Below are 25106 nucleotides of genomic sequence, written 5' to 3' on the forward strand. Positions count from 1 at the left end.
GATTTCTCTTTACACCATCGACTTGTTTTAGAATAATCATGCGTCTTGTCACGCTATACATATCTATATTCAAAGATCATTCAAAGATCATTACATTACATTAGGAGCATAGCAGGATTTTAATCGAAGCGATAAAACGCGTGCAATTTCGCGTCGAATAAACACGGGGGAATAATTTCTATCTGGCGGAGTTAACGTCGTTATGCGAGTTAGACGGACCTTTTGTCTCTTAAAAGGACGTTAACGGGCTTCGTGGATGAGGCAGACGAACGTGTAACCTTTCTCTATCTGGTTATATCTGTCTATTCGTATCAGGAAATCCGATTTCCTCCGGGAACAGTAAACAGGTCGGGCTGATTGTTGCAAAGGGAAATGAAACTCGTTCTGCAATTTGCTTTGTGCGAGCCAGATGTTTTGTTATCGCGTTTCACTGCGAGTTAACGTTAGCCCAAGCAGCCGCGGGAATGCAATTTTATGTTTCTTCCCTTTGATTGGTTCAAAATTTTCAACCATGTCAGTCGAATCTTTTAAACAAAAAAGATACGTTTTCTATCCTTTATCCTTTATATAATGAATACTTTGTACTGTAAGTAAAACTTGAACATATATGATGAACTTTTAAGATCGATTATACTCGTATGAATCGTAATTACACGACTTTGTAAATATATTTAGTGTCGCTAAGGGAAATTTAACCGAGCCAAGAAAACCCTTTTATCAGTCGTATGTCTATTTCTAGCGATCAAACCCATTCTGTTCGTATTCTCCTCAATACAATATCCATATTTGAGTCGCACAATGCAGTCGCAAAATATGCAGTCTATATGGAGGCTTTCGCAAACATTTGTGACACGACTTCTCTGATGAAAAAAAAAAAAAAAAAAGTAGCACTCAAACCGAAAACATCGTGGACGATAATAGCGAGGAAAGACACCACAACAAAATTAACAGGTCGAGGGGCCATCGTTCAAAGTTCTTTAGAACTTTCTCTTGCCCGCCTCGAATGAATGGCGAAATGAGCCACGAAACAGTTTCCTTCCTCCCAGTAATTTTATATCCGGTTCTGTCCTTCTGTGGTCGGAAAGCACTTAATTTGCACAAACATTTTTGCCTCTTTCCCCATTCCCTTTCTGTTCTAACGACATTAACGCCTCGGTAAAGCGTTGCGGCGTCACAGCCAGCCAAGTCCAAAGAACTTCTTGTCTGGTCTCGCGCGCGCCAGAAATTCGCTGAAATCGGATTTTCTCGAAACCGAAGGAACTCGACCGAGCATAACAGCTACCGTGGATCTACCAATAAACCACGGGAAAGGCGACAGGTTTGAACGCGTAGAAATGGAAGCAAACGAGGGTAAATTTTCACCTTCACGACGCAACCATTCGAAGCGTCTAAGCTTCCCTTCGCGAGAAATGCGTAGCCTGGTTGCACTTACTTCGTCCTACGTCCCTTCTTTCAAATGTATCTACACGAATTTCTCCCTTTACCTCACGATTCACCCTCTTTCCTGTCGTATCTGCCTCCCTGATGCTCTTTCGGCACTCTTTGAGGATGTTCCAGACCGCATCATCCACCGACATCAAACAGAACGATTTAGTCGTCAAATAACCTTCTTCTTGTCCCCTCGATTCGCTCCTCTCTGGGTTATCTGTACTTCCCCTTTTCGCTCAAACTCGCGTATCGCCCTTTCGAGTATTCGAACAAAAAGACGGACACGCCTTTTTCCTACGATGTTCGTGGCTGGTTCGTGTCGTAAGAACAAAAAATGCGTAGTCGTGGAGCACCGTTTCGAGATCCAATAGAAAAACGAAGGGATGAAACATGAATATAGGAGGCAAAAAATAAGGGTGAGGAAGAGGGTAGAAAGTGTTTTCAATAAAATGAAATGCTCTATCTGTTGCGATCGCGGGAAACGAAACGAAACACGATATAAATGAAACACACAGGGATTCCGCGTGTGCATCCCTGAAAAAATATTTCAAGTCATACCGTGAGCTACGAGTAATTCAATTTCACTACGCGCCTCTATATACCATGTTGGAGAACATGGAATTTTAATAAAAGTAAATACAAAAGGGAACACTGTACGAGAAACAAAAAAGGAAAAGAAGAAATATTCGGCAGCGATTTTGCGGAACATTTAACGAGACATTTCACATGGGTTGAAAGGCAAGAAGCCAGGAACGAGCAGAAGACAAACGGAGGGGAAGAAAAAAAATAGCGGCGCGATAAGAGGTTCGAGAGGAGAGGCGGAAGAAAGTGGGAAAGGCGCGTGAAGAAGAGGGTAAGAGGGTGCATTCTCGTGGAAAATGCCTCGCGTTGCTCGACGAATTCATCGCTGCCGATTGCATTCGTGGTGGACTTATACGTGCACGTGCTGTGTCACACTTATACGATCACACGGCTATACATGCATACAAGCGCAAGTACAAATCGATTCGAGACGCAGCATCAAGAGGCTCGCCGCCAAGTGCGTCGCCGTTGCAGCTTTGCCGCATGCACCACGGGTCCATGACTTTGCTAGAAGGTTTCCACGGAATTCGTACGCGCTTACCGCGTAATAAATGCGATTCAGATACGGAGAGTGTACATTGTAGAAGGTTCGAACGACGACCCAGTGGCGCCTAAGGGAGTTCCAGGACTCGTTTTGGCACGATACTCGATGACCGACTCTCTTCCCTCCCATTCCTTTCGTGCTGTACCCTGTTCTATAGTCACAACCATTTCTTGCGTTGGTCGAACAACTGTGTGTCCTGAAAAGCGCGATATCTGCTGGAAGCATTCCAGGCATTTGGTTTCGAGGACATCCGATTTCATGCGTTTATGGAAATTTAAGTCCCGCTTTCCCGACCTCTTGGATTTCATTCCGATTTCTGTTTCAGCTCGATGCATTGAAAACTTTTCGTACATTGTCGCTGTTATATACGAGCATACGATAATTGTGAAACTTGGAATTCAACTTCGTAGCTCGTCTAGCAATTTCCCTAGTTGGCTACGATCGCCACGGAGATCGTCGTTCTATATCTAGAGAAATGTGTAGCGAATTAACACAAGCCGATGCCATTTATCGTTAGTAAAGCCCAGATGTTCGTGCATTTAAAATTTTTAAGGAAAAAGCACGGAATATATAATATATATTTTGTAGTACAGAGAAACATACAAATATTCAAAATATAGCACTCGTTATGATATTTAGTAAGCGAAGAAACAGGTCTCTGAGCAAGTGTTCATGAATAAATATCCGCAGTCCGTTTATTAGGCATAACTTTCAATCACAATTACAACTGCTCTGTTTTTGATAGGGCAAGCTGGTTAGAAAGAAATATCATTGGAAATGTGAACGGTATAAGATCATTCCGGTGGAGAAGAAATTAAAGTAACTTCGCTATGTAACTTCACGCGGGAGACCGTTTCGTTTATATTCAGAAACAAACTGGAAACGCTGAAGAAAGTTCTGGGAACAATAAAATTTTACAACATCGTATCTCAGACTGCCAGGCGCGAAACAAGGGAAGCAACCGTTCTCGAATGGAACGGCCTGAGTAGAAAAGTGACTCACTTCGCGTGCTCCCAGTGTTGGCTGATGCAACCTCGAGCAGCAAGAATAAAACTGCAATAAGAGGTGCAAAGAGACGCAACAATAAGGGACAACTTGTACGAGAGAAGGTCGCGTTGCCTCTTTCTGTTCTCTATCTTTCTCTATTTCCTCTCCTTCCTCGCAGAGAACGAGCAAAACTTTTCATCTGGTACACGCGAAGTGGGAAAAATCAACGGAATTCCCAGCGGAATCCGCCAAGCGAAGTTATGCTTTATTCATGAGGGCCGCTAAATGCACTCGCGCATCCCAGATACGTATTTATTACTGTTACTCCTCGATACGTAAAAAGCACGTCGGTATTTCGCGAATCGTGCGGACTCATAATGGCGGCAACGGGTGATGACAACGAAACGTTTTCACTTCGGAATATTTCAGGATTCGCGTCTCCTATAGAAACGAAGCAGCGCAATGGGAACGGGACAAAGGAAGGGAAAAATTCTCGGCTGCAAATTGAAAGTTAAATTTCGTTTCCTCTCCTCGTTTCTTCAACTCGGAGATTACCGATTCGTGTCTCTTCTAGTTCGTATCCTTCGTCAGTAGAGCACATATATATTCACGTATATGAAAATAACAATGAGAATAACGTTTTTATATACGTTTTTATTGGTTTTTTGATTTCTGACACTCTTTTATTACTCTATTATCGAAAATTAAAACAACTTGTTAGGTACAGAAAGATGTAATTGTTATGTGAAGTTTTGTAGAATCCAAAGATACAATTGTTAGGACAAACGATATTTTAATATCTTCGATAGAGTAACATTATTATTAATGAGCAATATTTAACAATTTTGAGGAGAATGAAGACATTGACAACTAACTACTATTTGAAAACAATTTCTCTGTAAAAAATAGAAAATATAATTTGTCGCGTTCTTCCCCTGTAATTTTCATATAAAAGCGCTGTTAATTTAATACCGACTCGTTCTCAAAGTGACGAATGTGGATGGAAATTTACGACGCTCAGAATATGATGGAGGATTTGCCGATTTATTCGAAGACCACGATGCTTTCCGAAAAATTCTTTCGGCAGGGAGAAAACGGTATTAAAGCATTGATCTTCGCGATGAAATCGTTGAGTGAATGTGGGACTGGTTTATTACGCACAATACAGTTCACGGGGGGGGGGGGGGGGGGCGAAGAATCTAGTCACGTAGATACATGACGAAAGGGATCCATATGATTTATGGCTCTTCATTCTTCGATCAATACGGACAACGATCACATTTTCGCTACGCACACTTGCAAGATACCGTAAAGCGAGTATATTCAATGGAACGATATTTACCAAAGCTACGATTCCATCTATTCATGGTATCCCGTCTAGCTAATTTTAAACTATCATACGTCATATAGAAGCATAATATTGTACACAAATGGTAAATTATCGTTGATTACCTAAATTATTAGTATATCATATTATCGAGAAAAATCTCGGCATTCTCATAATCAGGCAACTGGCCCGAATTAAATGCCAGTGAAAATGTGTGTAACCTAGTCAAATCATCTGAGTATTCATTCTTGACCATTACATTACAAAAATTAGAAATGTTTAACAAAATAATGAAAATATAGAGGCAATGCGTACGGAACAATGCTCGGAAGCATACAAACTATAACGAAGACAAAGAGAATATGTACAACACCTCGATAAATAATAAACGTTGCTATTAAAATTCGCTATTAAAATTCGACTCTCGTTAAACAAATGAGACTAAAGTTTCCTAAGAAAGTAAAAAAATATTGAAAGTTCCGAGTGATCTTAATTAAATAAATACAGGGTCCGTAGACTGAAATTCATAATAAATTCAACTAGGGAGAAAATTGACAATGTTCTACCGGAACTTGGAATCATCAATAACTGTGTTTTGTCGTCGATTATAAAAATAGGAAAGTAGAGGACGTTGTACGATACAATATCTGGTGCTTATCAGTCTTGATAACAAAGGCGGCAAACAGCGTGCTTTCGAGAACGATACGAAAATATCCCTAGTCACGTGTAAGCAAAAGTGTGTGCAGCATGATTTACGGCTCATCTCATGCTTGATCGATACACAATGGCCTCACTCCAGCTGACGAAGGAAACGTTGCAAGCTGCCAGGAGCAAGGAGATGGCGTCGGTATCCTTTTGCCAGCAATACATAAAGGCAGCCCTCTTATACCCGTCAGCACGGTAATGATTTCATTCGAGGCTACAGAGGAGGAAAAAGATTGAACGGACGGGAGAGAGGAAGAGGAAGAGGAAGAGAGGGTGAAAGAGCCACCACCGGAAGACAGGAATTGATAGATTTCTCTCTTTTGTGAGCTCAGGAGCCATGCAAATATTGAACTGAAAGCACAGGGCTCCTTAAAGCACTTCCACGATATCGGACCTCCTTCTTGATGCTTTTGAGACGAGAGGTAGGGATGAAGGAATGAGGAACACGGGAACTATATGCTGAGATCGGATGGAAGTTAAAAAACGGAGAAAGGAAATGAGAGACAGAGAGAGAGAGACAGAGAGAGAGACAGAGAGAGAGACAGAGAGAGAGAGAGAGAGAGAGAGAGAGAGAGAGAGAGAGAGAGAGAAGAAAGGGAAAATTGGAGTGCACGAAATGAAAGCAAAGTGGAATAAAAGAAGAAGAATAAAAGAAAAAGGAAGAGAGGAAAACGAAAATAGCGATTCAAAGAAAGAAGGGTAGATCGGTTGACGAGACAAAGATATACTAGCGAAAGAAACAGGAATAATGGAGCTGAAATAAAGTAAATGATAAACGGATAAAGCAATGGAAAGCGAAAGGAGAAAAAAGCTTAGAAGTAAGTAGGTAAAAAAGAAAAGGTAAATGTGACGAACGATAGAATGAGGACAGAAGCAAACAGCAGGAGTAAAGGAGAAGGCAGAGTGGCTAAGTCGAATGGGTTTCCGCTTTTCTCGTTCATGTCACCTTTCCACCTTCGACGTCTTGAATGATAGCTCTGGTATCCGGATTTTTGTTCACTCCCCTTCTCACTCGCACTTTTAAACCGCTCAGACCATTCCTCGTTCTTACCTCCCCGATCAACAGACTTTATTCTGGTTGAGAGAAGTTTCAGATCACCACCGTGGCGCCTTCAACGAGACATTCTGCTTTCCTACTCCTCGCGACTCTTTCGCAGCGAGAGGCTGAAAATGGTACCTACCGGTTGAGATTCGGCTGCGATTTGATCCGACGTAAAAGCGAATCTGATCGATCCTGAAAGAAAGATTCCAATTGTCTCGTCTTCGCGTTAATCAATTCGATTAAACTTCTACATATTCTCCATAATCAAAATACAGACACAATACAGACAAAGACTGAATTTGTATATACTTATAGAAAATTGAAAGTTGTAGAAATTCACAAAATACAGATAATATGCCAAGATATATAAAATATTCAAAATATAATACATATTATTCTATTACTTAGCTGATGAAACATACTTCTGATTTACTTTAGGTTTATAAAAATGTAAATTTGCATAAATTCGCGCAGTCTAATTACAGGGATAAATATAGCTTGACAAATTTGATGATTAATTAAAGCGAAGAAGCAATCAATGATTCTTAATTGTATTATCTCAATGTTGCCGTGTTTCTTAGAGGTTTGTTTCGCGAAGAGCGAAAAGGCCGAAAAGAAGAGTTTCTACGTCACGTGTGATCAACGGAAGCAATTACTTCATATCTTCCGTGACAGGAAGCAAAGAGGTCGAGCACTGTGCTTTGTTTCCGGATTTACAACACGCTGAGAGGAAATTTGTTCGATATTTCTGCATGTCACGTCGCGTGTACGTGAGACCCACACATTCAGCGTATAATGAAGCAAGAAATTCGCTTCCCGAAAGTTGAAAAATGTTTTGCAGCGTATCGTCGATGCTTAATATCTTCTTTGAAAATTTATCTCTAAAAAAGTAGAATTAAATAAATCTGTACTTGAGAGATGAACTAATTTGAATTCATGTTTTTATGTCAAGTTATATAGATATTTTATTAGCTATTTTCATTATGTCACAAATGAAGGAACTTTATATAACGATATGAAGAATATATATGTATTATACATCTTATTTCTCAATAACAATTTTATTCGAAGCAAATTGTTTCAAATATTAAATATTATTTAGTTACAAGTTCGAGGAGATAGTTTCGGAAATTGTCTTCTGAAAGGTTATACTTCCAGTGAAAAGCAGATCAGTTACAGAAACAGTAAATATATCGTGACAAAAATTGCCATTCATCATAGGCCATCATATAGAAAGATATTCTTGAAAAATATCTTAACTCGTTTTTTCTTTTGCCCTTTAACATTCTGTGGCAGACCTCGCCCCGATAACGATCTTCGAGGAGTCGTTCCAGAAGAACCTTTTAAATTGTTTGAACGTTAAAATGGAACTTTGCAAATACCAGTTAGTATACGAAATTAGATTCCACAGTGGCGTCACGAAACTTTATTGTTCCTTCGCCCTGCCTTTCCTTCGTGTTCTCCCCTATTTCTATGGACTTTATCCTGCCCCGACTTCGGTATTATCTCGCTTCGTATCCTCTTCTTGTTGTGAAAACCGTGTTCCAACTAAAGCTGCTCACAGTTGGCAAAATAAAAAGTTAAAAACGAAGCGGTGTGTAAAATGGGACTTGGTGTTTGCATAAACTTTTCGAAATACTTTATATTCACGATCCTCCAAGTTCATCGATCCAACCAGATTCGTAACTTCCTATACTTTCATCTGTTATTCAAGTATACATTCCGTTCATGAGAATAAATTATCAGATTATTAATCTATTATTAATTTAAAGTAATAACCACTGGCCTCGTTTCGGAACGATTCGCTGGCAACGTGAAAACTTATTTTTCCTCGATGTGATCGATAGTGTTCGACGACATGCGGTACAGGAGTCAGGACGAGGACAATCGAGTGCAGAGATGCCGTTGGTTCGATCTCAAAGGACTGCGACCCTACCGAGCGGCCGCACACTGAGCAAGAGTGTAAAACAAATATCCCCTGCCCGATATGTAAGTTTTATAAGTTACATTCCTATGCACCACTACAATCGTTCTTCGTGTCACTTGGAATGGGTTTATTGGTAAAATTCTTTCTGATTTCTTGCGTGCACGATTCGAAACGATTCACTACGACGAATCTCGTCGATGGTCGTCGATTCGGATGAATTGGTAAAAAAAAATATTTTATGATCGGTGAATTTTCATTTCAGATGGCGAGGAAATGACGCAGCCACTGATGCAACCGTACCCACCTCCGCCAGTGTCAGAAAAATTGATCGATCAACCGATACCCTCAGAATCAACGTAAGTAATTTCTCTGAAAATTGATAAAGATGTACGCGCGGATATATATGGTAATATGTATTCAGCCGGCCGAGTCTGCAGCTAAATATTTACAATATTATTACACACAGATCGCATCGTAGAGCTTCTCGTTGCGCTGTCCCTTCCCCCTTTTGATCAAAATAACAAAACTCGTATAAGCTTAGATAGAAAGTCTTCCTTCTTAAAAGCATTCATTTCTTGACGTCAATTGATCTGTCCTGACAGATATACGATCTACTTTGCCTGTGGCTGGTTGTATCTGAGGTATCCCATTACTGTGTCTCTTTCTATTCTCTATCACTTTAACTCTTTCACTTCTGTGTTCTCTTCCCTTACTTACTCTTTTTCTTCTTCTTCTAACTTTTTTAGATTTTCTTTTCTCTAGCATCCACCCACCCACTTTCTTTTCTATCTGTTTCCTTGGTTTCTCTTTCTTTGTTCTTCTTAATTTCTTCTTAACTCCTTCCCTTTCGCTATCCCATCCCAATAGCTTCCACCGCTTCTTGCCTCTTGCTTCTTGCTCCTTGCTTCTTGCTTCTTGCTTCTTGCTTCTTGCTTCTTGCTTCTTGCTTCTTGCTTCTTGCTCCCGAAAAAGAGCAAAGCAAACCGACATTCTCCTTCCTGCTTCTGCTTAATGTTTCTCTGTTCCTCCTTGTTAATCACCATCACCACCGTCAGTACCCTCTTCTCCTTTCCCACGTGCTCTACACTCTCTCGTAGATTCTTCGCACGCTTTTGTAACTCACTGCAAAGCTGCGAAGTCTAAAAACGCTTCTCCTTTTTCAACGAAATCAGGATTAAGCGAGTTTTAGAAGCATTTGACATTCTCGCCCTCTTACCAGCCTTCACGATGACTTACCACCGAACACTTCACATCCTTTCTCCACCGTCTTCCCTGTTTCGTTTATTAACCATTTCCCTTAACCAACTTTAGGCTAAACGAATCCTCTTCTAGATTCGTTTCTTCTTCTTCTTCTTCTTCTTCTTCTTCTTCTTCTTCTTCTTCTTCTTCTTTTAGCGTATAGTGTTTTTTTCTGTTTATCTTAGCATTGCGTAGGCGCGTCAGCGAGAATATCGCTTTACGGCAAATGCAAACAGGAAAAACAACACCTGTCGCGTTCGTGTAACGTAATACACTTTCAGCGTTTCTTTATTTTATTATATTTTTTTTCACCCTGTTTCCACGGTAAAATAAAAATCTCCGTTGCTCGTGGAAAATAATAGTAACCAACGCAACGCGACAGGCCTGTTTTCCGCTGACGCGCAACAGTTTTCCAACTTAAATATCTCTTCTTTGCTTGAAATTCCGGAAGCTTAATCTCCCTGTTTCTTAGCTAACTTTTTCCTGGCTGTTGCTCCTAATGCATTTATGCAGATTACGAGATTTACCGTGATTTAATTAGCGCATAACGCGAATGCCGTAGAACAAGCATTAGCATAGACTAACAACGATGATATTACGTAGATTGTTACGTTTGTTCCTTTGCCCCCTACAACGATGTCTTTTTCTCGTTTTTCAGCCTACGTTATACCACTGTAACTTTGTAGGCTTAGCATGCATTATTTAGATCGTAGAGCTGCCCTCCTTCTCTCATTTTCTACCTCGGTACTTGTCGGACGAATTTTACACGAGCTTTCGCCAGATTCCATTCTCAGAACAAAAATCGCATCTTCCGTATCTAAATACACTAGTCGATTAATTTTTAATGGAATTTATTAAAAACAAGCTTTAATTTTTAATTCGTTAAAAAACAATTATATAAAAATTACTAGAGTAGGAGCATACTTTGATTTGTAATTAGTCGCTATTTGCAAAAGGTAAAAGGATATTGCCACCTTCTATTATTCTTTGATATTATTCCTAGTTTTTCGTAACGGTGTATTTGTTCCGCGAACTGATATCACTGATACACGAAAGCAAATTGAAAACGTTGTCAGCTAGAAGTCATTGATTGATGGACAAAAGTAGGTACTCGCGGATAAGTTCGAATGGGTGGCTCGATTCAATAGCGTTGAATAGAAAGGAGGGAAATGGAAGGCGCGGTTTTAAACGTAATCCTGGAATAACCGGCAGTTATTTATCTGACCTAATCGATGACAGGACAGATGTATGGGTCGCTCTATGTACTACGAATATATAGTCGGAAAACCAATAAATTCTGCAGGAATAAAGAAGGGAACCAAAATATCCGAACGTGCACAAAGACATCACTTTTAATATATTCGAAATTCCTCCGAAGTTTGCCTGTTCGACCACTAAAATTAGGAATCGACGTTTCTCTTCTATCGTTCTTATAAAAGATATCGAATTTCATTCCATCGTGTCAAATCGTACACCGATTTAAATCAGGAATCTTTACGAAATTTAATATCTCAAATTGACCGATTCGAAAATAGAATTTCGTTCAGAAGTTACGAGCTTCATTTCGAAAACCTCGAATGGACTCTAAAAAAAAGATATCTCTTCTAACACCGTATCGAACTTATATCGTTAATCGAATGATCCTCCAGATTCATCGCGAAAGAATGGTCACCGTGTTCCGTCACATGTGGCGAAGGAGTCAGGCATCGAGAGGTCCGTTGCAAGATATACCTCGAGTTCAGTCGAACGGTGGCCGATCTTCCGGATCGACAGTGTTCAGGACCGAAGCCGCTCGAGAAGGAGAAATGCATGATGGGGCCATGTAACCTGATCGAGAACAGCCTAACCTATGGCATCGATACTGTCGGTGATAGCGGTTATGCCGAGCCAAGCCTAACTGACACCTATAGATCATCTGCAGGAAGTTCCAGCGGAAGTGGTTACGACGCTGGAATCAAGGTCGCTCCAGGAAGCGACGTGCAGACTACTTACTCGTGGAAGGAAGCTGGTTACACTCCTTGCAGCGCCACTTGTCTCGGAGGTAAAGGATATTCCGTTCTATAACTTGTTTCGTAACAGTGAAAATTAAACGCGTGTAAACGCTAAGGCGTAGTGGATGTTGTAAAGGAATTTTGCGAATTGCGCCAAGCAAAACTGGGACGAGTCTCAGCGAGGCTTGAAATTTAACGAAGCAACAGAATGGAAATGGAATGCAAATTCACAGAGGAAACGGGAAACTTCAAAAGCGGCGTGACGAGTACGTTTCTTGATCGTCACGCATTGGACTCGCGAAGAAACTGTATTCGAAAACTCTGATGTTTCTTTGTTGAAGAGAATGTATAAAGTAACGATTAAATGCTATTGCTAATTCAAGCATAGTATTTCCACGCTGCTTATACCGATGCTTGGAAAATCTTTTTAATCGAATTATCTATCTTTCGTTCTGTAAATACTATATTTAAGCGATTCTAATCAGCCGCAAACGTAAGTCAAGGAATTATCAGGGATCAGATCGGTAAGGATTAACGGTATGAATCTAGGTTCGTTCCGCATAGAGCGCTTAATTAGCCGGGATAATTCGACGCGATTGTACAATCAGCGGTGCTCGACGACGAGTTAGCCGATTGAATCGCATCGAACCGATAGATTAAAGTCGACTCGTTCCACGCCGGAACACAAATGTTCTCTCTCTCTCTCTCTCTCTCTCTCTCTCTCTCTCCCCCCCTCCCTCTCCCTCTCTTTCTCTTTCTACTGACCATCAGTTCTGCTAAGTTTACCTTACTTTTTCATCGTGCAATAATATTTCAGGTTCTCAAGAACTGATAGTGAATTGCGTGCGAGACGACACTGGGAAGACCGTCATGCCATTTCTCTGCACCGCCGACACCAAGCCGGAAGTTAGGATAAGGGTTTGCAACGATCATCCTTGTCCTCCCAGGTAACACGTCAAAAAACAAATTCATAATCAAAAATAACTTTTTCACACTAGAAATCCATTCCTTGATTTTTATATTATTTATAAATATTGCTGTATTAAACATGAAAATGAATGAAATCTTAATTCTACAGCTCTGATCTATTAGGTCGTCCAATGAGTTTGTGCTGTTCATTTTTCCGTCATGTAGACGCATCAAAGCATCACTCAGTTCCACTGTTATTTCTTTTATTTTTAATATCAATGTACATTCGACTTTGGAGATTCGACAAGATTTTAGATACCTGATGTACGAATAAACTTTCTGTTTTATCTAATCATAATCATAGTCATTTTGTCCATATCTATTTAAAAAACGTAACTGATCTTCAAAATTAAAATTGTTTTTGAAACCTATCAAACCATTTTATACGATGATATTATATAATATTATATAGTATTTCCTTTTTAAAAAGGTCACATTTCTTTCTCTAGACTGACTACGATCTTAGAAGATTGATATGTTATCGGGCATCGTTCTCTATAAATCATTACATCATCAACGTTCTTCTGTATGAAATAAAACACAGTATAAAGAATATGTGAACGCATTGCGTCACAAATTCATTGGACGATTTAATAAGAACAACTTAATTTAGGTATTATTCTATTTTCAATTAGCCTGTCATTACGATCGATCTTTGCCCACAGATGGAACTTCAGCGAATTTTCACCGTGCATGAGCCCGTGCGGGATCGGTATACAAACACGTGACGTCACATGTATACACGAGGTGATACGCGGCACAGGTAAGATGGTCCCTGTGCCAAGCCACATGTGCCCGCAGCCACCACCAGCGGATAGACAATACTGTAACGTATGGGATTGCCCAGTTAAATGGAGTACAGGCAAATGGAGCAAGGTACTTTACCTTTGTTCAGTGAATTAAATGATATGATCACCTCAATCGGGACCCGAATTCATGGAGTTCCTCGATTGAATCATTTAAATGTTAATTCTATTAAAATTCAGCTCCATGAATTTAGCCGAAAATGCTATTATAACCGTTTGAACTGATCGATTACAATTACTACATTGTGGATATTTATGTATCCATAGGACATTTGAAAATACAAAAATACACAGGATGCACAAAATATGCGATACTATAAAATATCTAAAGTTTAGTACTCTGTATAATATTCAGTATACGTTCTATCGTTTTAATTATAGTTGTAGTTTAATAATTACTTGCTCCTGATTAAATGGAATTTAATTCGATATCAGGGACGGTAATAAGAATTAGAATAAGAATTATTCTTGAAAAAAGGATTAAATATAGTGTGAATGGTGGTTTCAGTGCTCGAAAACCTGTGGAGGAGGTGTAAAGAAACGCAAAGTGACCTGCGAGCAAATAATGGCCCAGGGACGCAAACAGAGTCGAGAGGACCGTGAATGCCCATCTCAAAAACCATCCACGGAGAAACCTTGTAACACTAGAGCTTGTCATGATATGGATGCAGGCTCCCTGCCTATAATTACCAGTCAAAATACGACATACAATCAAACGGATTTGAACGCGAAGGTAGATTTGAAAATCGGCGGTGTCGCGAAGGTTTTCCAAGGCACGTCTTCCATCAAGATTCGTTGTCCGGTTAGAAAATTTGATAAGTGAGTTTCTACCGTAATTCAATAAAAAGATAACATAATCTAATAAAAACGCACCTACATAACATTGATATCAAACTTGAAACATTTTTAGAGCACAGATCGCATGGACCAAAGATAATAAAGAGCTGAGAAAATCGAGGAAATACAAGATTAGTAGGAAGGGCGCATTGAAAATTAATGATATAACATCCTCTGACGCTGGCGTTTATGCGTGTATAGGTAAATAGCTGAATGAATAAAATTGTAAAAAGCAAAGCATGACGTTGATTCTTGTGTTACAGCGGGAAATTCTCACGCGGAAACGCACCTGATTGTAAAATTTCGTTCGAAAGAACAGATCAGCAGCGAAGAATATTTACGATTGAGCAATTCCGTCCATCGACAACGAAACGCTAATTTGGACTCGGCACCAGCTAATTCAGGAGAAAGTCTCTACACTGATCGAGCAGGTACGAATTATTTATTTATAATGATTTGCATCCTGATTTTTTAATTAACAGTTCCATCCTGTACATTGTATTCTGAAGGTTTTGAATAATTTAAATCGATCTTCTAATAGCTGCGTATGGAAATCGATTTGTTCCCATCGACAGTGAAGATCTAAGTCATGAACGAGCGGTGCCTAGCAAACCGACAAGAAAGCCACATCAAAAAAAACAAAAAACTAGTCCAACACCACCAGACTCCACGATGATGCACAAGGAACACACTGTAACTTCGTTGAACCAGGTAAATACTTCGGAGAACAGATTTAAATTAAAGTTCTCTTCTATTACCTATTATATTATATTACTTTCCTAATTTATAAATAACCGCATGATAAATTAATCTCTCGTCGATGATTCTTTATCCTTATGCTTCCTATACATGGAATAACTTTATATGGTGGTGGATATTTATGGTCTAATATATCAGCCAGGATACCACGAATCCGTGGAATCGACTGCACCCTCCAGTTCAAGTGCCTCTACTCTCGTGCCGCACTTAACTTACTTTATATCGACATTAAAGGTGAGACGATGTGGGCAACTGTAAAATCAGGATTAGTATACTTTCTGGAACCATCTTCTTTGCTTTTACCTAACAAAATTATATTTTTCGTTTAAAATCACGCCGTTATGTTCTCGACGGCTTTCTAGATACCGATTAATGTGTCACATAAAATCTGTAATGAATATTCCAATAGGAATATTGGCCGTTTCAAAGTGAGAGCTCTGTGGAAAGAGCTCACAGAACAGCTCCAGTAACGTTCATCGATGACGTAAGAAAAGAAGTAATTGCAACAAAGCGTACTATGCCTGAGAGGAATCCTGGTTTGAGATACCAAAATGTGGAAGACAACTTGGACACCCTATACCGTAATACCGCTATCCCAGACGAAACTTTTGGACCAGATGAAGAAAGGATATTCATCGACGTTGATCCATATGATTTAGACGAGTCTATGTTTGGATTGCGGCATAGCGATCCAGTGAAAATCACTCCTGTTGTGAGCAAAGATGACTCACAACAGTCAGTTGTCACACCTACGAAATCTGGCATAGATTATATCGAAGAATCTCTAAAGAACGTCAAAAGACAATGGCACGATACATCCGAAGTTAAGAATCATTGGAGTTCTACACCTAAAAATCAAAATAAAGAATCTGTAAACTTGGTGACTCGCTCGGACAACATTGGTTTGGAGGTATACTATATTCCAGACTCAAAGCACAGTACACGTAAGTTCGAGGAATCTCATGATAAAGAGACCGATCGAAAAAATGATGACAGTTCCGAAGATGAAGGTTTTTCTCCTACGATGTCGCTTAAAGAAACAGGTTTAGTTTCAAAAAAGCCAGATACTGACGACGAGAAGACAGAAATTTTGAATAAGACAACAGATTACGGGGACATTTTTGAGGAAGAAATGAAGAAACGGAAAGTTCACGTTGAGAATGACACGGTTAATGATGGTATTCAAGCAGCAACAACGAGAGATTTGGAAGATGATTTGATTGAGCTGGCATTAACGGAAAATCGGGGATCTGAGGAAATGGAAAAGAATATCAAAAACTTGTCACGGAATCGGGAAGATCGTAACAATTCGTCGGAGGATACGACGGATTTTCAAGAACATTCGACTAGCGAAGAAATACAGAAAACGAACAAATCTTTGGATATTGCAACTAGCACCTTTGCTGGGCCAAATACCACCGTCGATTCTACGATCACGTCTCTTGGTATTTTAGGTAAATAAAATTTATTTCTCTAAAATAATAAAATAACGCTATACAAATTGTACTGTTTTTTTTTTTCTCAAATATATATATAATGTACAGATACTACAGAGGATCTGGTTTTCGAATGGGTAACGACAGATTGGTCAAAGTGCTCCCAAACCTGCGGAGGAAGTGGATTTCAGGTAACTTGGAAAAGCTGATTCTTAACCAGGAAATAAATTATAAACATTAAAGTACAATTTTTTTTTTTTTTTTTTTTTCACCAAGATGCGAGGAGCCCAGTGTACAGTTCGCGCAGCGAAACCGATTGGGAACGCAACTCGTACACCACCTCGAACAGTCATAGGGGCGACATTATGCGAAGACGCTGGACATCCGGTGCCTCAAAAAGTCAGACCATGCGGGTTTGGTAAATGCCCACAATGGCACATGACCGAGTGGACTCCGTGTGAAACATCTAGGTGCTTCAATTGGAAAACTGCGATGCAGAGACGCGATGTCACTTGTCGTATGGTCGACGATACGGAAAATGGACAACAAAATATCACATTACTTGATCCTAACAAATGTGACGATACTACTAGACCTCTTCAGAGACAAGAGTGTTATAATGACGCCTGCAAAGGTGTCTGGAGAGTTGGAGAGTGGTCTGAGGTATTAAATATTAATTATTTCTCATTTGTTCAATATATAATAATAGTAGTATAACCTATATACATATATATATGTATATAGGTTATACTACTATTATATATATATATATATATGTCGGGATTCGTTAGAAATTTTGGACGTGAAATAATTAATAAGTATAACAAAAGCTATTGACAATGTTCCTGGACTCAATAACGAATCCACGGTAACGGGTAAACTCTTTGTACAATGGAATACATTTTGTAGCACGCAGACACGTTAACTCAGACGCTGGGTTACTTTCAGACTCACTCCAAGTCAATGACAGAAAACTCTCCAAGGAGATTGCAAAATAAAAAACAGATACAGTCACACATATCAAATACATATCGATCGGGAATATCAACAAATTCCCAAGCGCCGTAGCTAGGCAGTCCCGCGTAAACCAACATTGCTCCTGATCGAGACTCGATTGTTTATACAGCGTGTCCTCAGCATCGGTACCTCCTCTGTAAGACATTTCGTTCATCCCGTGACCGTGGCTACGTTCAGCGACCAGTTATGTCACCTCGAGCCCAAGTATTGGGGAACTTCCTAAAGAAAGGCCCGATGTCCCTACATCTCCGACATATATATATGTCGGAGATGAAAGAACACCGGAACCTTCCCTTTGGAACTTTGGGAAGATCCCTTAGTACTGTCATCTAGATTCCACCATAGCCGTATTAAGAAATTGTTGTCATTCGATCTGACTGTATCAACTTATTATAAATACTAGCCATGTTACTGCGCCACGCCAGAAAAATTGCTGAAAATTCTCAACGCGAGAATTGATTGTAATTTAAATAAACAATAAAATAAAAAAAAATAAAAATAAAAATAAAATAATTCGATCTGACTGTATTTATTAGAGATTTATGATAGTGAGCTCGGGCTCGAGGCGACAACCAGTCGCCGAACGTAGCCGCGGTCAAGGGGTGAACGTTTGTCTAACAAAGGCACGAAGTAACTGTATAGCTCTCTTTAAAAGAAATACTTGGGACGGTGCATGACAGTAAACATTTCAACGGTTTCTGTTCCGTGGCTTGCCACACGCAGACTGTCTTTCAGGTAAGATGATTACCAGATGTCAACGCATCTTCACAGTATATGTTTAGCTGGCCGAGGATCCGTTATAAATCTTAAGTTTCAGTTATATAAAGTCCTTCAAACAGACAAATAGTCTTTGTCCCAACTACAGGAAGATAAGAGAAATCTATCCTTCCACGAACGACGCTTCCCGCTAGCAACTTCCCCTCAAGGGCGGTTAGCATCTTTTTCTAACCACCGATATGGAGATTGACCAATTAGCAGCAACGCCAATTTCCCTCACCTTCCGAGCGAAGGCTTTCCTCGACGAATCCGAGGATCTCGTGTCCTTAGCCACACCCCATATTGTTCTTCCTCGGTGGTATCATCGGGACGGAGAATCTCTCTCTCGTGCAACCCCATCGACGAAAAGACTAACGTCTTTACGATCAGTGAATATTTCACGTTTTGTTAACAAAGAGTCAAACTTGGACTTTGTGAGAACGTACGTCTATCATCCCGTTGACCGCGGATTCGTTATTGTGCCTAGGATCATTGTCATTAGCTTCTCGAGTATCTAATTATCGCGATTACTTGTCAAATTCTATCATAATCATATTTGCACTAGTAAATACCCCCTCTATTGCATAATAATAACGTCTAATGCCAATGGGGATTCGTTTCACGTCCTTAACTCTAACTCGAATCTTAACGTCAACCCGACATATATATTATAATATTATATATTATATATATGGTTTAGAAAAATTATTATTTCATTATTTATTCATAGTGTACAGCGTCATGCGAAGAAGATGGTATCAAGTACAGAATCTTACAGTGTGTTTGGTATGGCACAAAGAAACCAGCCGGTAATGCATGCAGAGACATTCCACGACCTCCTGTCATGAAAACCTGTAGAGGTCCACCATGTCCTCAAACACCTGGTAAAATATACTTTAAAAACCCAAGATTCACCTATGGATAAATCGTATAATAATAAATACAAATAATTACTGTTTTTCTCAGATGACTGCAAAGACCATTCACAACTATGTAGCAGAGTGAAGACAATGAATATGTGCAGGGTGCCCCTTTATCAAAAGCAGTGCTGTCAATCATGCCGCTAGACTCAAATAATCGATAGCAATTGTTGATATGAAAAGAAATGCTCTAGGTAAAAATTGATGTGTAATGAGAGGTGCGCGCGAGGAGAATGTCAGCCGTGGCAACAAATCGAAGATTAATCTTCGCAAACGTTTGTTAAAACGCTCCCTGAAACGCTTGTCTGCTGAAAGAATGTAAGAAAAGAAGATTACATTTGAATCTACGAACATAGACAGACAGCTGCAAAATATGTAAGACATATTGAAGAAACGGTATCGACCAAATTTACTTCCGCTGATAAATGTTCCCCATTCTTTCTCCGTGCCCTAGGGCAAATCGTGTTCGCGTCTGAACACCAGATTCTTGTTGCGCCCACTAAAGAATCTAATTCCTAATTGTGTGCTAATTAAAGCTATAATTTTCGGACGTGTATCACGTGTAGTTTGGCACGATTCCTAATTGCGCACGCTCATACCCCTGGGAAGAACGAAGGAATCTCGGCATTCGTCCAAAAAGTTAAGAAAATATATTGTTAAAGTTCAATAAAAGCGGAGTACTAGGGAAGATAATAGTATCCTGAAAAGAGCTACCACGACGTGACGTGCCGTTGTCGTGAAACGGTACGTCGTCAAAAAATTCGTCTAACATTGATGTTACGAAAGACGAGCTTTATAAAGCTGTTCAAATTTTAGATGGAAATGTTACATATGGGTGGGGAGGGGTGAACGGAAATAGTAATCTCGATTGCGCTGTAAAGGGTAGCACAAAAAGATTAATTCTTCGAGGCTTTATTTTTTTACATGTACTCGTATTTCTTCGATAACGCACGATCGAACTCTGACTCGGTTCAACGTTTTGAAAACGCGCGCCGTTCTCGTCATCATCATTTTTATCGAAGACTGAGAAAATGCTACATATTTCTTTTATATTAATTTCGTAAAGTGTTCACCATTCTCATCGGACGTTAGCGAGAATCGAGGAATTCATTTCCATTTCTTACACCCCAAAGAGTCTTCACACACATTCCGCTGTACCCTTCCGAATAGAGGTGTGTTACACGCGTTTTGTTAATGTTTTAACACAGGAGTATATTTATTACAACGTTACTTCTAGGTTCGACGATGCACGATATAAATTATTAAATGGGAGATGTTAAGTTAACGAATGATGAAGTATAAAAGTTACTAACGACATAAGTTATAAATGAATTATTATGCGCCTATAAGCGCCTCGCGAGGCGTACATAAGCCAATAGATTCTAAGCAATAAAATATATAGGTACTGTAATATACTATTTTGTTAATAACCTCTGGCGAAAATTCGTTAACATGACGTTCCACTGTTAAATCCAAACGGCTCAAAAGAAACTTACATTTGTGTCTCCGATCAATCGATTGTAAAGATGGTCGTATTTACTTGTATAATTAGATCACGATAATCTGGTTTTTGCAATTTCTTTAATTCTTTTTTATTCGATACATATAAATTCTTAACGAAGATATGATTCAATTTGTTCCTCATATCAAACAATTCGATACTATCCCTTTTTTGAAATAATTTTGTGTTTACTTTAACTTTGATTCCTACGATATTGTGAACAGATTTTCGCTATCAACGAATTTGCCTCAACACAGCTAGACAGTTTGCCAAAACGAACTGATGTTAATGAAATGAGATATAAATAAATTAGTATATTATTGAAATCGAGATAAAAAATATAATATATATATATGTATATGTGTGTGTGTAATATATAATATAATATATATATTACATTATATGTATATATATATATATAATTATATAATATATATAATATATATAATATATATATAATATTTATATTATATATATATATTACAAGCTACATAAGTAATATGAAAGCACACGTGAATAAAAATAATTTCACCACCTTAAGCGCAGATATAAGTGTATTATGCAAAATAGAAATATATTGTCTTACGGTATATTTATAAATAAATTCTGTACATTGCCGATATATTTCGATGGATATTCAGTTAGAATTTAAGTCCACGGTAATTGCTATTCGATCCAATTAATCACGAGAAGTATGCGTTTCTTTACTATTATCTACCAATAACACTCGATTTCGCGTAAATTGATTTCTAATACCTGAATTTTTGTATATACCACGATCTAGTTATGTAAAGTGATTCCACGCTATTATACGAAGAGCATTATTATTCATTATATCTATGTAAATATGTAACTGCCTAAATACGAATAAAACCAGAGGATATATCACTGCACAATATCTTACTTCATTTATTAATGAATTAAATATTCTATTGTGATATAAAATTATGTTTATTGCTTATTCTATAATTGACAATAGATTTAAAAGAACACAGTAATTATTGACCAACAAATTGACAGTCACAATATATTAAACAATAGAATTCAGTTCATCAGGCCCCAGTTTTGGAAAACTTCGTCCTCTGGAAGAGGCCAAAGTTTCTTCAACAAAGCCCATCCCGATTTCTGCGTGGTAAGCAGATATTCGTTTTGCGGATCATGAAGATAACTGTAAGCGCCCATAACCAAGCTCTGACAAATTCTCGCGCAAACAGTAACTTTCAAAATCCTCTTCTCGATATCTGTCAGCTTCCTAAATTCCTGGTAACCTTCGATGACGTGTTTACCCATCGCCACGTCGCCAGCTTGTAAAAGCATGTAACACAGTGTGATAGCTAACTCGAAAACGACACATGTCCTGTGCGAATCACCAAAATCGATCACGGCAGCTATTTCTCTGCCATTCGAATCCATTACGAAATTCTGTTCGTTCAAGTCGCCATGAATTATACCCTGCTGGAGATGCGATGTAACCAGAAACACGTCCTTCTCGAAGACTCGTATCACCTGATGCACCAACTCCCTTTCAAAGTCATCCTTCAGAACATAAGTAAAGTGACGTAACTTTGGCACGGAATTCAACATCCACAAAGTCTTGTGGTCAATGAAAGCTGCATGAGAGAAGGTCATCAAAACATTAGTGAGTTTAGCCGTGAAATTGCCTACGCTTCGGAACAATTCTCCAGTAATTGGATAACGGTACAACAATTCGCCAGGCTGATAAACCAACAGCCTCACGGCATACTTGTCAGTGTTTTCATCGACATTCAACGTGACCAGAGAATAATATAGTCCATCTACATTTTTTACGGGCAAAGGACAGTTAATACCTCGTTGGTTTAGAAACATCAACATTTCAGTTTGTGCTTCAATCACATCTATTTTCTGTGAATCCAAAGTGTTGATAATTTTCAAAATATAGCCATGATGACTGATAGTCTTAATATGAGAATTTGTACATGATTCCTCACAAACTACATGATAGTTTCTGTCATCATACCCATTTAATTCGATTATACTCGATGTTTTCAAACCGTAATGTTCTTCTAAGAGCCGTACAGCTATTTGATTGTTGCTTGGTGGACGAATCAGTTGACCCGGCAATAGTATGTCAGCTTGGTCCTCCATTATCACTTTAAATCCTAAAAACTTTTTAAACAGAATATATATTAAAACCTTTGTCTTCCATGAATTAGGTACAGAATGAAAAATGAAGATGAAATAAGTTGCTTATAGACAGCCGTTGAAAATATTATTCCAAATTTATGAATAGTGATTGTTACGTTCTATTTAATTGCCGCGTTTGCTTGAACGTGATGATACGAAACGAATAACGTTAACTAGCGTTTAAAGCAACTGGCAATAAGTTCCACTTTCGGCTAATCTGCTATGTGCGGGAATACTGGCACGGGAGAGGATTAAAGTTGTTCGAAAATAAATTAACAATATGTAACGATTTATTCAAATCTTACTCGATTTCGATATTGACAATTGACTGACAGACTGACGGATGCAAAACTTTTCGGTTAACAAAATGGTAATTCTTCGGTTGACAAAATGAGGATTTTTCGATTGACAAAAATGATGATTTTTCGGTTGACAAAATGATGATTACTAACTGACAGACTGACGGATGGTTAACTCTTCGGTTAACAAATGGTAATTAACTCTTCGGTAGACAAAATGATAACTAACTCTTCGATAGACAAAATGATAACTAACCCTTCGATAGACGACTGATAATTATTCAGTTGACGAACTCGATATTATTATTACTCGATAGACAAACGATAATTAATTATTATTGACTTCTCTGAGTCGTTACATTTATTTATATCTGTCGGAGATGAAAAAACGGGTCAAGGTCTTTCTTTTGAAAATGTTTGAGAAGATCCTCAATGTTTGTTCAAACTGCCGACTTTGTTTACAATTTTAAACTGCCTTAATATCGTTATAAAAACATAGTTAGATAAGTTTTTCGCAAGATATAGATTTTAGCAGCTTTAACTGCCTTTCACCTCAAATACTGTAAACACGGTTTCAGATAAACGTTTTCAATTACCTTGATTTGAAAGAAATTACCAATTTTATTTTCGCGCTACGGATCGTGCGGAGCGCGGGACGTGACAATGATATCTTCTATATTTTACATTTCTTTACGTTTCTTTTTCTTATTAATTTTCATTTCAAGTAGTTGTGTAATTAAAATATATTATAAAGAAGGAATGTTTCGTTCTTTAGACGTTGCCCATTAATTTAGCAAATATAAATTCGAAAAGAGCAAACAAACAACAGTTGTAACTATATTTTTCAAATGTGGAAATCATTAAATAATGGAACTCTCAAATAAATCATTAAAAATAAATTATTTTCCTTGAGAATGTCGGTCCTTCTCCAAATATGAAGACACGCAATTCACTATGTGTTGGCGAATGAAGCAGCTCGCAAAGTGAATTGTATGTAGGATAGTATACGCAATAAGTATGGTGGGGATAAATGTATGATGATTGATATTTATCGTTGTTCGTTAGGTTGCGCGTTATCCAGCAAAAGAAATGTAAAGTATCTTTTATGTACATATTCGGATAACACGAGGCAATAAACGATATTATCATAATCAAAGCTTTTTTTAACCTTTTTTATATTACGATTACTCATTAAACTAATTGTTCCTTGCCAGTTATCAAGTTATTCGCTATAATTTTTTTCTATGGCACTATCAAATGCTAATAAAATACTAGATAAAACTTTAATAAATTCTTAACCTTTATTTAAAAAACTAGATGATTATTCGAGGTAATTTTTTATTGCAAGTTATACAGTGTTAGTTTATGAAATAATTTAGTAATTTCGATATACATGTATGCGAGTTAATATTATTTTCTTAAAAAGTACGTATAAAATGATATTTTTGACAAATATTAAATTTAATTGTTTCAAAAATCAAATGAATAATATACTTGTACATTGACGAAAAGAACTGTCAATAAAATTTATAGAATCATAATCTGCTTTTAGCATTCATCAAGAATTTGAGGATTTAAATTTAAAATACTCGACATATGTATATTTTTCATGTAGATATCGATTTCATTTAATATAACTATTATACGTAAAAACTTATATATATATATATATATATATCATATATAATTATAACTTACCAAATAATTAAAGTAGAATATTGAGAAATATATAACTATATATTTACTAGATTTAATAATTACTCTGTTGATTTTATGTAAAATAAATACAAAACGAAAAATTCAATTAACAGTTCGTATAGTTAATTTTTCATTATGCACTGCACAACTTTTACACTATTACAAAATTA

The 25106-nt window shown here is 38.0% G+C and overlaps 2 protein-coding genes across 7 annotated transcripts in view; one reads left to right on the forward strand and one right to left on the reverse strand.

Annotated features, from left to right (window-relative positions):
• Nucleotides 1-21669, forward strand: part of LOC126919370 (protein madd-4-like) — a 243243-nt gene extending 221574 nt beyond the window's left edge. For all 3 annotated transcript variants that reach the window (XM_050728485.1, XM_050728487.1, XM_050728486.1), the window contains 15 exons: nucleotides 8463-8604; nucleotides 8805-8898; nucleotides 11431-11822; nucleotides 12590-12719; nucleotides 13407-13617; nucleotides 14056-14366; nucleotides 14458-14585; nucleotides 14648-14815; nucleotides 14926-15095; nucleotides 15282-15377; nucleotides 15553-16597; nucleotides 16688-16770; nucleotides 16856-17242; nucleotides 19083-19236; nucleotides 19319-21669. In XM_050728485.1, the coding sequence (XP_050584442.1) occupies nucleotides 8463-8604; nucleotides 8805-8898; nucleotides 11431-11822; nucleotides 12590-12719; nucleotides 13407-13617; nucleotides 14056-14366; nucleotides 14458-14585; nucleotides 14648-14815; nucleotides 14926-15095; nucleotides 15282-15377; nucleotides 15553-16597; nucleotides 16688-16770; nucleotides 16856-17242; nucleotides 19083-19236; nucleotides 19319-19419 (3612 nt within the window). In that variant the 3' untranslated portion in view covers nucleotides 19420-21669. The remainder of the gene's footprint in view (nucleotides 1-8462; nucleotides 8605-8804; nucleotides 8899-11430; nucleotides 11823-12589; nucleotides 12720-13406; nucleotides 13618-14055; nucleotides 14367-14457; nucleotides 14586-14647; nucleotides 14816-14925; nucleotides 15096-15281; nucleotides 15378-15552; nucleotides 16598-16687; nucleotides 16771-16855; nucleotides 17243-19082; nucleotides 19237-19318) is intronic.
• LOC126919426 (hydroxylysine kinase) lies at nucleotides 21657-25085 on the reverse strand. 4 transcript variants are annotated; one of them, XM_050728724.1, is made up of 3 exons: nucleotides 23415-23801; nucleotides 23269-23290; nucleotides 21657-22921 (listed from the first exon to the last, which is right to left on the reverse strand). In XM_050728724.1, exon 3 carries the CDS (start codon nucleotides 22898-22900, stop codon nucleotides 21818-21820), a length of 1083 nt encoding a protein of 360 aa, XP_050584681.1. In that variant the 5' UTR covers nucleotides 22901-22921; nucleotides 23269-23290; nucleotides 23415-23801; the 3' UTR covers nucleotides 21657-21817. The 4 variants fall into 4 exon arrangements, with proteins under 4 accessions (XP_050584681.1, XP_050584679.1, XP_050584680.1 ...); XM_050728722.1 differs by lacking the exons at nucleotides 23269-23290; nucleotides 23415-23801 and adding an exon at nucleotides 24937-25085; XM_050728723.1 differs by lacking the exon at nucleotides 23269-23290 and having other exon boundaries at nucleotides 23495-23801.
• Nucleotides 25086-25106: the final 21 nt, after the last annotated feature.

The sequence above is a fragment of the Bombus affinis genome, chromosome 8 (genome assembly GCF_024516045.1).
Source record: "Bombus affinis isolate iyBomAffi1 chromosome 8, iyBomAffi1.2, whole genome shotgun sequence".
Lineage (NCBI taxonomy): Eukaryota > Metazoa > Arthropoda > Insecta > Hymenoptera > Apidae > Bombus > Bombus affinis.

Coding starts and splice junctions, on each gene's coding strand:
- LOC126919426 (XM_050728722.1), bottom strand. CDS start 22,900: ATGGAGGACCAAGCTGACATACTATTGCCGGGTCAACTGATTCGTCCA.